Source organism: Octopus sinensis, linkage group LG1, assembly GCF_006345805.1.
Source record: "Octopus sinensis linkage group LG1, ASM634580v1, whole genome shotgun sequence".
In the NCBI taxonomy this organism is placed as follows: Eukaryota; Metazoa; Mollusca; class Cephalopoda; order Octopoda; family Octopodidae; genus Octopus; species Octopus sinensis.
In genome coordinates, this window is record NC_042997.1 from 23283330 (window position 1) to 23297011 (window position 13682).

Here is a 13682-nt window from a genome sequence, read left to right on the forward strand (position 1 = left end):
AAAGATGTGCCTTCTCAATGACAGCAGAGGGTAAACATATTAAAATTCAGAGAAATATTTTTAGTGAATGTTTCTATGTACTAGGGATGTCTGAAATGTACCGAGCCAGTAAGATTGAAACATACAAGGTAAATAATTCAGTTAACACACTTTTGGAACTCTTCTTGTCAAGATCACTCATTTGCTAAAACTTTTCTTGTCTCATCCATCATTACTACAACATGGTTGCCTAATTGCTGTTAAATTTTCCTCAAAGGACTCACTTTGCTGTCTCCTGTATGCTTAGGATATGTGGAAACAGAGTTTCAATTGGCAGCTGATACACACAATCAGCAAATAATACTTACTGGTTTCTTATGAAGAAGCTAAGCTTTCTAGGCAGTTTAGAGTTGCCTCATTTGGTATCTGGTACTGAAGAGAGTAAAGAAGCTCAAAATGCATCTACCACTTCATAGGGAATGAAGTGGTAGATGAAGTGGTCTAAACTGACTGGTATTTTTAACCCCTTTTACCTAAAGGGAGAATTTTTATCTATAGCAAACTAGCAAAAATTCCTCTTTACAGATCATATATATCCCAAACATACTTGAACTGATCTAAAGTTTGTTTATTTTACCACACTGCTTCATGTGGCTCCTGCATATTTTGTGCTGGCCTGGCAGCTAACATGTGCATAATGGTTAATCGGTTCTAAGGAAGATTCAGTTTTGACATTTTTAACTAGCAAACATTTTGCCATTATCAACATTTTCACACAATGCTTTCTACAAAATCATTGACTCTCAACTTTTAACAGCCCTACTACATTTAGTGCTTGTTTTTACATGGCTACTTGACCAGCAAAAATAAATAGTGGCTAAATTTTTCCTCAGTTCACATGCCACTTTCATAAACAAGGAAATAACACATTAGATAATGTAGTGCTACATATTCTTAAAAAGGCTGAATGGTCATATGATTTGAGCTATGATCAAAGAAAAACATTTGATCATAAGTCTGACCTGGGGCTAAATAATAACAACAACAACAGTAATAACAACCTATTTACATCTGATTCAATAAAAACTGAGTTTCTTTCTTATATACACATTGTATATGACCTTGACAAAATGCACAACACTTACCAGTTGACTGTTAGTTCAAAGACCTCATTTGTTCTACTCATAGCTACACACGAACCCAAACCAGTTTTATATTTTGATCCTGCCAAAACTTATCAAAATACAATCCTTTGAGATTATTGTATATATCTCATTTCCCATATATTTTAATTAACTTATATGTAAAACAAATACTTCTTTCTTTTAGAATGAAGCTTTGGAAATGATGGCGAAAATTCTCTATTGGACCTATGAAGATTCTACAGACCTGGGTTGTTCTCTTCTTAAAAGTAGTGGCGAAGTGAAGACACTTGCTGTGCCAATGATGCTTCTTTGTTTGGCTGACCAGTTAATCTCTGTTAATTTGGATTCAGATGGCACTTATAGTAAACTTTCTGAGCGCTGCTCTCTTGAAATTCTGAAACATATTCAGGTAAAAGTACTTCATCATCATCATCATCATTGTTTAATGTCCACTTTCCATGCTAGCATGGGTTAGATGATTTGACTGAGGACTTATGAACCAGATGGCTGCACCAGGCTCCAATCTGATCTGGGAGAGTTTCTACAGCTGGATACCCTTCCTAACGCCAACCACTCTGAGAGTGTAGTGGGTGCTTTTACGTGCCACTGGCACAAGAGCCAGTCAGGTGGTACTGGCAATGGCCACACTCAAATGGTGTTTTTTATGTGCCACCTGCACAAGAGTCAGTCCAGCGGCACTGGCAATGACCTCACTCTAATGTTTTTTCACATGCCAGTAAGGTGACGTTGGTAACGATCACGCTTGAATGTGCTTTTTATGTGCCACCAGCACAGAAGCCAGTTAGCTGCTCTAGCAATGATCAAAAAAAAATTTTAAACATTTTATGTTGTTTGGAATGATTATTTTTCTTTGTTTAGCAATTCTACATCGGTTTTTTCATGTTAGCATAGTTTGCTTCCTCAGATTTTGATGTAAACTTGAGCGCATATTTTGTATAATTGGATCACCTAAACTACTCAATTGTGAAATGAGAGTTATTCATATAATTTCCATCATAACTAACTTGAAGAAATACTACTTCTTAAAGGACAATATGTTATTCCAGATTGTACTTATAGACCTCAATTCCAATGGACTACTATGCTGTAGAATGTCTCATGAAAACTCAACACTAGTGGCTTCATGATAAATCCCATTCAAGTCTGCAAACATACAGAATAGTATTACAATGTAATTTAAAAGCAGCTTCTTCTGCTAGGTCAGACATAACTGATGGTGAAGGATAACTCTGGGGTGTCTGCTGTACTGAGTCCTAGTTCTCAGTTGAGCTGTCTGTAGCAACTACTAATGAATGTTAAGTGAATTGAAACTGTTATACACAGACAAGACCAGCTAAAGTAAACTCTGGAATTCACAGTAATTAATTATATGGAAAGAATTATTTTTAACTAAGCCCCTAGGTCTTGATTTTTCAAGAAGTGTAAGTTAAGTTATGTGACTTGGACCACACAAGTTATTTTATTGACCTAATAGGAATGAAATTTGAAGTTGTTTTTGGCAAGAATTGAATTTGGAAATGTAAAGCATCAAGTTGGATACTACTAAGAATCTAGTCTTACCATCTGTAGTGTCTGCTACTACTCCATTATCAATATTTGAGCCATAATTTATTGATTCATAAACTTCATCTACTCTCATCTCCTGACATCATTTTTCCATTTGCTCTTTGTTTTAAAATGTTCTGATATGAATAATTTGAAAAGATTCTGAAAATTCAGCTAATTACTTAAATGGCCAAAAATGCCAATATATTATTTCTTATGTGATAGAAAAGATTTAAAGAGATTAATGCAGGTAAAGGTATAAGGTAAATCCATAGATTACAGCATACCTACCAACTTGGATTTTAATCCCATGTAAAAAATGACATCAGAGTGGTCGCATGCTGAAATGACATTAACAGGTTCAGTTATGAATTAACATAAATCATTTTTAAAAAATGTCTTGATAGAGGCAAGGATTTGTTGTGTTGGAAAATATATCATTGGAAGGAGAAGAGTTACCTGGAAGTGTGGGCCGATTAATGAACCCTGGTAAGAAAAATATGTTCCTTGGTTGTTGTAAAATTTTTTCCTTCTGTCTATGAATAGTTAGAAATTTTACTATATATGTTACATAACTTCTATTGATTAAACATTATATTCTTGACAGTCCTTAAATCTTAGTTGCTACATATCACAGAACAGCTTATATAAAGGAGGTCTTTCTTACCATAATTTACTTGTTCTTCCAGTGGGTGTTTATGTCCAAATATTTTTGTTGCCAGTGCCGCCTCGACTGGCTTCTGTGCCGGTGGCACATAAAAAACACCATCCGAACGTGGCCAATGCCAGCACCGCCTCGACTGGCTTCTGTGCCAGTGGCACATAAAAAGCACCATCCGAACGTGGCCGATGCCAGCACCACCTTGGCTGGCTTCCGTGCCGGTGGCACGTTAAAAGCACCAACTGATCATGGCCGATGCCAGACTCCCCTGGCACCTGTGCAGGTGGCACGTAAAAAGCACCCACTACACTCGCGGAGTGGTTGGCGTTAGGAAGGGCATCCAGCTGTAGAAACACTGCCAGATCAGACTGGAGCCTGGTGCAGCCCCTGGCTTTCCAGACCCCGGTCGAACCGTCCAAACCGTGCTAGCGTGGAAAACGGACGCTAAACGACGATGATGATGATGATAATGAAAGCTGTGTGATAGAAAAGTTTCTTTAGGGAGATGTGGCTGTTGCACTGAACCGTTCAAGCTTTCTAATCAACTTTATCTAGAATGTTCAATAACACAACTCAATGCTGTAGTCTTATGGTCAGTGACAAATTTTTCCTCTGTCAATGATTCACACAAATTTATAAGTTGTTGAAGGACAAGATTCATGACCACTTATGTGTACAGTGAAAATATAATGCAAAGGGTGTTATTTAATTACTTAAATTACAACTGATTATTTTAAAATAAATATTATTTGTAAATACATATATATTTAATTTTTATTGCCTTTGGAATAGTTCAAATTGAAGGCATATTTTCATTATATAATGTTTGTATCATTCAACCATGATAGTGGTTGAATATATTCTTAAGTCTGTAGAAAGACCATGTGAAAAGGAGAGGTGACAAATGAATGACTCCTTTAAACACAACGCACGGTTGCCTTACAATAAAAGCTAAAATATGGATAAATGTATTCAAGTACCAGAAAGGAATAAAGAGAAGATGACACAACTGGAGAATGTAAGAGAAATGTTTTATTTAGATGTTAGCAGAGTGTGTGTCCGTGAGTGCAAAATAAGTACATACAAAATAAGAACAATAATAATAGACAGGCCGTCAAGCATACATAGTGTGTCTGTGTGTGCGCGTCATAAGTACATATATAATAAGAACAATAAGACAGGCCATCAAGCATACAATAATGTGTATGTGTGTGAGATAAAATACAGAGCATAGAATGAGTCTATCAAGACGCTAGAAGTAGCTCACACAAGATGTAGATAAATACCAGTTTGTAGTAAGATACACAATAGTAGAAGTTCTGTAACAAAGAAGTTGAGGTCATAAGTCAGAGGCCAGTTGAACACATGTCGTGTAGCAGTTGTGGCTTCCATGCTGTGCCGGGTTACTTGATACAGGAAATTCTCACAGGTTGAGCTAGCTGTTAAACATGGTGAAGCATTCACAAACAGCGTGAAGTTAAACCTGGGCGAATGGCTGTGGCGTCATTGAGATGAAGGCGATGGTGGTGGAGACGACGTTAAGATTGAAGGCGATGGTGGTGGAGGTTCTGAATACTGCTGGTGTTGTCTGTCACTGGAACTGGCTGTGCTCTGTGGTCAGTGGTGAGAACCAAAGATGCTCGATTCGATGAATCACTGGGTTTTGTAGCAAATAGGAGGCTCCAGAAGAGAATTTAGAAGACTGTGTCACGGGACCTTATCAGAAGGCTGCGATTGGTTGGATCGCACATTGGCGTGAAATAAAGCAAGAGACAAACTGCACTAAAACCAACCAATCAGAGTAGTGGACACAACAGGGCCCAAGTGGCTAAAGGTTAACTGTTATCTGCTATATCCATATTTGTGTTATATATGTCAGAGAGAAAGGATGAATTTCACTAAAGGTACGCTACAAGTCCACCATTTCATCAATCGCAGCAGCTTCCAAACTTCACCACTAATTCAGTTCTCAACTAAATTGCAAACTGTTAACAGTTTTAAAGAGGACACCTCCTCAGCTACATTTTGGCATAAATAGTTTGAGATTTGGTTCAGTAGAAAAAGTTACATCAAAATATTTGAGGTCTAAAGGTGGGCAGTAAGGCATCTATTCATCTTCACTTAACATAAATTTTTTTTATTTTAAAATAAAAGCATACTTTTCTTATGTCTAAATGATAGAAAAATGCATGAGAACTTCAGAATTGTTAATTGCATTGAGCAAAAATTAGTATTAAAAAATTTATGAGGTGAAATGTCATGAAATTTCATGTCAATAAGTGAGGAAGTAAGAAGTAACACTCCAAGCAATAATGTTAAGATAAGAATATATTTCAAAAATGAATATTTACATTCCAACATGGTGAGTTGGCAGAAATGTTAGTGTGCTAAGCAAAATGCTTAGTGGTATTTTGTCTGTCTTTTTGTTCTGAGTTCAAATTCTACTGAGGTCAACTTTACCTTTCATCCTTTCGTATATCTCATTTTTTTAATAAATTTATTTTTAATATGCTGCTGAATTACGTTAAATTTAACTTGTTAATTTTCTCTTTCAGCTTTAATTAACTTGCTTTCTGCTTTTTTTTTTGCTTTTCCTTTTTAGTTTCTTTCCTTTTCTTTTTAGTTAATTATTTAATCAGACTAGTTCATTAATGTATTATATGCTTCAGATATGTGCATCTAAATTTATGGAGGCAGGAATATAGTCATTTTGGGGCTGAGTCTCTATGGCAGACCTGAAGTCATGTAGTAAGGCTGTCCAGAAAAGGCATTGGTTAAAAGTACTTATATACTAAATTTACTTTTTAAATTTCAAAATTAATTAAAAGGGATTTTTCATAAATCAAATTTATATTAATGGGATGTAGGTAATTTTAACTTGTGTATATCTGCCCCAGAATGACTATATTCCTGCCCCCATAAATTACAGTTGTATTGAATAATTATTGATAGATCTAGATTAGCAGCTGTCTGCTATTATCACCCACTCAAAATGTAGTTTACTTAAGGTGAGCCTGGTAACTGATAGTTTTGAGGTCTTGTTGTTTGTAACTTTTGGTGAGCCATAGTGCAACCAAGAGCATGGTAAAAATCCCTACCATTAATTTGGTGTGGATGGGTAATATCAAATAATTCAATCACAACATGTATTTAAATTAAACATGAAAAAATTGAAATATTATCATCACTTACATGGAAAAATTGAAATATTATCTTTCAGTATTTTATAAATTAAAATCTTAAAGTATTATTGACACATTATTAATTATCTTATAATAGCAATGCCTGGAAAAATCATGGATTACATGGAAAAATGCGAGCATGAAAAGTAATATTCTTAAGATTATAAACCAGGAAAAGTACAAGACAGGTTATTACACCTGGAAAAATATAGGACAAGCTATTACTTCTAGTAATGTAAAGAATAAGAAACTTTTTACTTAAAATATTGCAGCTAAAATTAAAATTTGAATATTAAAAATTATTTTATTATAGTTTACAAATAACACTATACTTATTTAAGTAGAACTTGGCTAATTTACAATCGTAGATACAGAAAAAAGTGACTAATTAGACAATCATACAAATTATCTGAATAGTTTTGTACAATAAATTTAAAAGATGAGAACTGTAAAGAGTGATAAATTAGAAGAACTGGCATTCTTTGCTGCAATATTTTTAAAGGACATTTGGTAACTATTTCTAGCAAGTTGGTAACCACTTCATTGAAGATACCTTGTTAGTTGATGATTGTAGAACTTCTGCATTCTGTGGTAGTAACTTCAATGAAATTTCTAAGATGCAAAATACCATTGACTGTGTTTTACCACAAACTATAGCAGCACAAAGTAAAGTTCTATACCAGACAGTATTCGATAGTGCTACACAAAAAAAACATGATATTTTAATCACATAACATAAAGTGTAATTAGAGTGCAATACATACATCACTCAGTATAATATATTAAACAAATAACTGCATTATTTAATATAATAGTAAGCACATCACTCTCAGTTATAGCTCAATGATATTCAAGATAATACAATTCATTCATCACTCAATCTTGTACAGAACACTAACCATTTCCAGTGCTATACTACAAATCTTAATTAAAAGATTAAAGTCTGTCTCAAGCCTACAGGTCTGTTTGATTGGAACTTATCCCAGTTTCTGTGACATTTAAGTGACTGAGAGTACATGACTGACCCTGAATCAGATGCTGTCTAGCACAAGATACCCCCCACTTCACTCTGGTTGTTGCTGGTATTAATTTTCGGTTGAGTAGACTGAACCAATGCAAAATGAAAAGCCTTGCTCACAGACACAACAGGTCACTTGATCAGAGAATCAAGCCCATCAAATTGTTGCTTTATTTGATTACTTTATTGCTTTCAATATTTTATTCTTCATGATAATGCATCAGCTCACATGACTCAAATGTCAAACACTGCCATTTATGAACACAATTTTGAAAAGCTGTCTCACTCAATCTTTTCTCCGCAACTTGCCATCTGTGATTTTTCCTGGTTTTCAAATTTGAAGCACCATTTTAAGAGTAGACAATTCTTCTGTGATGAAAAACTTCAGTTGGCTACAGAAGAGTGGTTGATTGAGCAAGACAGACAGTTATAAATGGTAAAAAGAAATTGTACCACAAAAAGCAAATTGAAAGAAATGATGACTTGAAGAATAAAAGTAATGGTTGAAAAATACAATAAAATTAAAATAAAAGTATTGTTTACCTACTGTCGTACCATTAAGTGTGTTGGGAACACCCCTCATACAAACTACAAATAAAAACATGGTTTCTTCGGCTCACCAGTCTTGGAGATCCTAGAGTGGGTCATAGAGACTATCCTTCCTCTTCTAAACCATGAAAATCAAGGCAAAACGTTTTCAATAAGGCTTTTCTCTTTTACTGGTTCAAGTCAGTGGGTTATGGAAGGCTATGCACTTATTCACTTGATTTCAAAAAATATATATAATTTTAATTTCTTTATTTTGAATGATTAATTTCTCTTCAGGTCATGCAATTGAAGCAGGATGGTTTCTCTTGAGATATGCAGTTCAAACAAGCAATAACTCACTCAAAGAAACTGCCCTAATGTCATTGATTGAAAAGCCATTCCAAACAGGCTGGGACAAGGAAAATGGAGGTCTTTTCTACTTTTTAGATGCAAATGGCCTCTCACCTATGCAATTAGAATGGAATATGAAACTTTGGTGGCCTCTCTGTGAAAGCATGATAGCTTTCTTAATGGCTTATAAATATACAGAAAAAGATCACTATTTGCACACATTTGCAACAATCTTTGATTATGGAATTACACATGTGAGTATTTTATTGCTTCCAACGAATTTTTAAAATATATTATATATCTCCAGAAAATATGACAGAACAATGTAGTAAGCTTCTAAAATAAGGTGAACTGCAATTCCATTTTTAAAAATATTTTTCATTGTAGACATTCAATGGGATATTCTGTCTGAGAGAATGAATGATCTCTAATTTCCAATTTTGTGGCAGAAAACAACCATATATGTGCTTAATACAGTAAATACCAGGGTTATATACCTAATTGAACTTATGTGTGTGTGTGTGTGTATTGATATTTTCAGTTTAGTGACCCAGATTATGGGGAATGGTTTGGTTACCTCAAGCAAGAAGGTCAAGTCAGCCAGAATTTTAAAGGAGGAATGTTCAAAGGTAAGAAAACTGTACTGTGTTGTTTTAACTTTAGAGAAATTGACATTGATGCAATTTTATTATGGAATGGCATGGTTGCAGTAGTTGGGTTGCAAAGAATTATGAGCATAGCTACAGAAGGAAAGACATCTAAGAAAGCTTTCTTCAGTATTGTTTTGAAATATCAACATACCACCATTTGTATCACAGGGGAATATAGTGTTTAGGCATTAGTGTTAAGCCAGTAGTATTTGGTTTATTATGCTTTTATGTACACAAAATCTCACTATGTGTGGACTAAGAATGTTTACACATAGTAGAAACTTTGGCAATGTGCTGTGCGTGAGAAAACTCATCAAGCCAAGCGAAATCATAGTCATGGCTGATGCTGGTGTCACATAATTGGCACCCGTGCCAGTGGAAAATAAAAGCAACCATGCTGGTGGCACATAAAAAGTACCCATTACATTCTTGGATTGGTTGGCATTAGGAAGGCATCCAGCCATAGAAACCATGCCAGATTAGACAGGAACCTAGTGTAGTTCTCTGGCTTGCCAGTTCCAGTCAAACCATCTAACTCATGCCAGTATGGAAAGTGGCTGTTAAATGATGATGATGATGATGATGGTGTGTGTGTGATTCCTTGATTGAAGGGGTGTTGTACTGAGAGATGTGGCTTATGCTTTCTTTTAAGAGACAAGAGCATGATAGAGAGATAAGAACAGGTGTCTTGCTGTAGAAGAGATACATGGCTATCCCAGCTGGAAAAGGAGACAAGATGGTGATAATTAAGTGGCAGGATGTACCCTCAAGGTACAAGAAGAGGATGAGGACAAAAGAAGAGGTAAAGGGGATAGGGATAGAGGATTAGGTAAGTTCACATAAGTGTGAGGTGAGAGACTGATGATTAGAGGTAGGGATATAAGTGATGCAGTGAATGGCAAATAGGAGAGAAAATATGGCACCTTGGAGAGAAGGTGAAGGAAATAGGAATGGATCAGGAAGGAGGGGGTTGATAAGTGGTAGTACAGAAAAGGTGGGGGTAAATAGCAGAATTATAATAAAACTATAGATGAGAAATAGGGAAATGATGTGAAGTTTGGGGATGGAGAGGGAAAGGTGCTCAGTGACAAGGTCAGAGATTAGAGGTATGTAGGAATTAATTTAGAGAGAGTGATGAACAAAGATGCGATGGTGGTCAATGGCTAATATGTGATCGTGTTATGAGGTGATATTGAGAATGTAAGATGAGTGATATGTGGATGTAAGAAATACATATATCACACACCCTGACTACCTCAATCACTCTATCTACTAATTTCTATACCAATAATATGCTTATACCACCCATCCCATCACTGTTACCTATGTTTCTTGTCCATGAGGAATCTAGTAGATTCCATCATACCTCATGTAATTTAAAATGTTGGTAATTTCAAATTACATCAGTAGTGAGTTAACTTGGAATTCCCAAATGACAATATAACCTTCGTATCATTAAAATATCCTTGGTCCGATGAATAGCAAGCTAAATACCTCTCGTTGAGTAATTATTACATCAGAAAATCAGCTAGCTAGGAACATATGTAGACTGGATTTTACCTGTTCCATCTCCCTTAATTTGATATATATATATATATATAAATGGAGTTTAATGCAGGTATAAATCAGATGCTTTTACTTTCGACACATGTTTCGAAGATTTCACTGATATTATTCAAAAGAATAAATGGTATAAAACAATGCAATCTTCTCTTCAGGGAAGGGTAAAAACGAAACTTGTCAATAAGACATTTTAACAGAAAATGATGGATATGTCTAGTGATTTACTGAATGCTATTAATATTGTTTGAAAAAACGTTATATGATGTAATGTCAGAAGTAGCCTATCAAAAGAGGAGGGATATTTGTAGTGAATGTTAAATATAAAAGAAAATTAATGTTTAAATTATGTATAATGATAGAGATTACTTATATGAACTAAAGGTGTGTTTTTGCCAATGTTTACATCAGTATGCATACTCTATAACTGTGTTTACGAGGGGATTTTTAGAAAAAATAATGAAAAATAGTTCAGAATTACAGAGAAGACAGAATTCCTTGCTTTTGTCATAAGGTATCAAGATTGAGAGAATCAACCATTCTAAATTAAAATGTTCATTGTGGTCTTTTAGATCCCAAATTAATTTACTGAGCCCAGTACTGTTACATTTATTCCTATCCCTAAATGCTGAGTAATGGATAGAAATTCTTTTAGATAACTCTAACGATGTGCTTCCAATGTAAAATCATACTTTATTATGAGTATTGATTATACACTGGTATATAGAATTTTTAATTTCAGAGTTACTTGACATAAACTTAATTCAGTTGGAATTGACTTCAGATACAATAACCTTGTTATTAATATTTCTAGAGGGATGGACGGTATTAGCTAAATTAATGTTAGTATTAGTAAATGTATTAATATTTAACAGTTTCTTATTATGTGAAGAGATAATTTGTAAAAGATATTTTTGTGTTGGAAAAACCAATCCTAACCGTATGTGAATAGATAAGAGAGTAATACCTAGAATTCTTTGGAAAATTCTTAACAATAGCTTGACGAAATTGCAGTGGGAGATTAGATTTAATTTGTCTCCCATATGGAACTATGAACCAAATATTTTTACTACTATTTTTTATCTTATTTTTAGTGTAATTATGTTTGAAAGTCTTACATTTACTTTTAGAATGATAATAGGGGATTAAATAAGGGTTATCTCCCTTCCTCTGCTTTGTATCGGTTCATAAGTTATGTTTGTTATCAATAATTCTTTTACAACTAGATTTCATATCTACATTATTGAAGTTAGAATAAGACTGAATAGAATCTATGTAGAAAATTTTCTCCATATAACCTGCTTTAAGTAAGGCAGAGTTATAAAATTCAGCATTATCATTGAAAATGTCAACATTAGCAGATAATTTAGATAATCTAAATGAAATATTCTTAACCAAGTTCTTAGTAATTGCCTTAGAATGATTACTAAATTTGCTAATGTACTTAAGATTGGTCAATGGTTTATGATATGGGAAATAAGAGTTATTGTGTAAATTAAGTGTAATATCTAAAATGTTGGCCTTCATCATATCACCATCAAAAACGATGTTTAAGCCCATTCTACAAAAAAATTTAACTAAACTATTCTTAACTTTTTGTACCTTATGGTTGGAAACATTTTGGAGGTAAAGTAAACAATCATCACGATATAGACCTCCATAAATGTTAAGGAACTGTTCTGCCTTTTCAAAAAGTATATAAATACAGGCTAAATCAGCTATTTGTGCTGAATCAGAACTTCCCATTGTTACATCAAAGCTATCTGGTGTGTCTTTACAGACCCACAACTTATTATCAAATTTTATAATAGATTTTCTGGCTTCCAACACAACACTAATTTCTTCTCGGGTGAGACCAGCTTTGTTATGAGCAAGCTACTAGAGAATTAAAAAGTAACTTAACACTAACAAGATACATTATTTACTACAACAACAACTAATAATAATAATAATGATAATAATAATAATAATAGAAACAATATGTTATAATTTACTAATCATAATAATTGGTACTTATTTTATCAACCCTGAAAAGATGAAAGGGAAAGTTAACTCCAGTGGCATTTAATCTTAGAATGTAAATTCAGAAAAAATGCTGGTAAGCATTTTGTCCAGTGCAGTAACAATTCTGCCAGTTTGCTGCTGCTAATAATAATAATAATAATAATAATAATAACAACAACAATAATAATAATGGTTTCAAATTTTGCCACAAGGGCAGCAATTTGGGGGGAGAGGACAAGTTGATTACTTCGACTCCAGTGTTCAACTGGTATTTATTTTATAGACCTCAAAAGGATGAAAGGCAAAGTCAATCTCAGTGGGATTTGAACTCAGAACATAAAGACAGACCAAATACCATTTTGCAATCATTAAAGGAATCTGAGGGATATGAAGGATAATGTAAAATGATTGCACTGTGAGACCACATATTTATCAACAAAAGAAATTCAGAACTTAGACTAATTTGAAAGCCGGTGCTTCTGGTTTGCATGCAAAATGGCAAATGATTTCAGACACATCTTGTGTATTCCTTAATAAGATATGCACCTCTATGTAAAGTTATTGTAGCTCTCTATATTTTCTTCATCTTCTATTTATTCCCCAGGGTGTTACCATCTTCCACGAAGTTTAATGATATGTGAAAAATTACTACAAGAAGTGTTGAACAAAAAACCAGGAAACTAAATTTTCCTCAAAATAGTTTTAAGCAATTTATATCTTTCTGAATAAACAAATTTATCTGAGTATGTAACTCCTGTATTATTTAATGTTTGGTAATGTTTTCAATGCATGATTGAAGTAAATTTTGTGTAAGTCAAGACACTAAGGATATCTGATGATTAAGAGCATTCTTTTGTCTCCTGGTATGTATTCTTCACTTTGAAATATACTGAAGACATCAACAGCAAACATTCCTTAATGAAGGAGCATAGAATCACAGATTTCATGACTTCTTCTTCTGATAATAAGAAAAAAAGTAAAAGAAATAGGTGCAGGCATGGTTAAGTGGTTAAAAAGTTAAAAAGAAAAAGGGGAGAA

At 34.0% G+C, this 13682-nt stretch overlaps 1 protein-coding gene across 3 annotated transcripts in view; it reads left to right on the plus strand.

The window, feature by feature from the left end:
- LOC115219033 (N-acylglucosamine 2-epimerase-like) overlaps positions 1 to 13390 on the plus strand; it is a 31805-nt gene extending 18415 nt beyond the window's left edge. For all 3 annotated transcript variants that reach the window (XM_029789083.2, XM_036513297.1, XM_036513335.1), the window contains 6 exons: positions 1 to 128; positions 1309 to 1533; positions 3098 to 3179; positions 8377 to 8684; positions 8972 to 9059; positions 13249 to 13390. The exon at positions 1 to 128 is cut by the window's left edge and continues 42 nt beyond it. In XM_029789083.2, the coding sequence (XP_029644943.2) occupies positions 1 to 128; positions 1309 to 1533; positions 3098 to 3179; positions 8377 to 8684; positions 8972 to 9059; positions 13249 to 13328 (911 nt within the window). In that variant the 3' untranslated portion in view covers positions 13329 to 13390. The remainder of the gene's footprint in view (positions 129 to 1308; positions 1534 to 3097; positions 3180 to 8376; positions 8685 to 8971; positions 9060 to 13248) is intronic.
- The last annotated feature ends 292 nt before the right edge of the window (positions 13391 to 13682 follow it).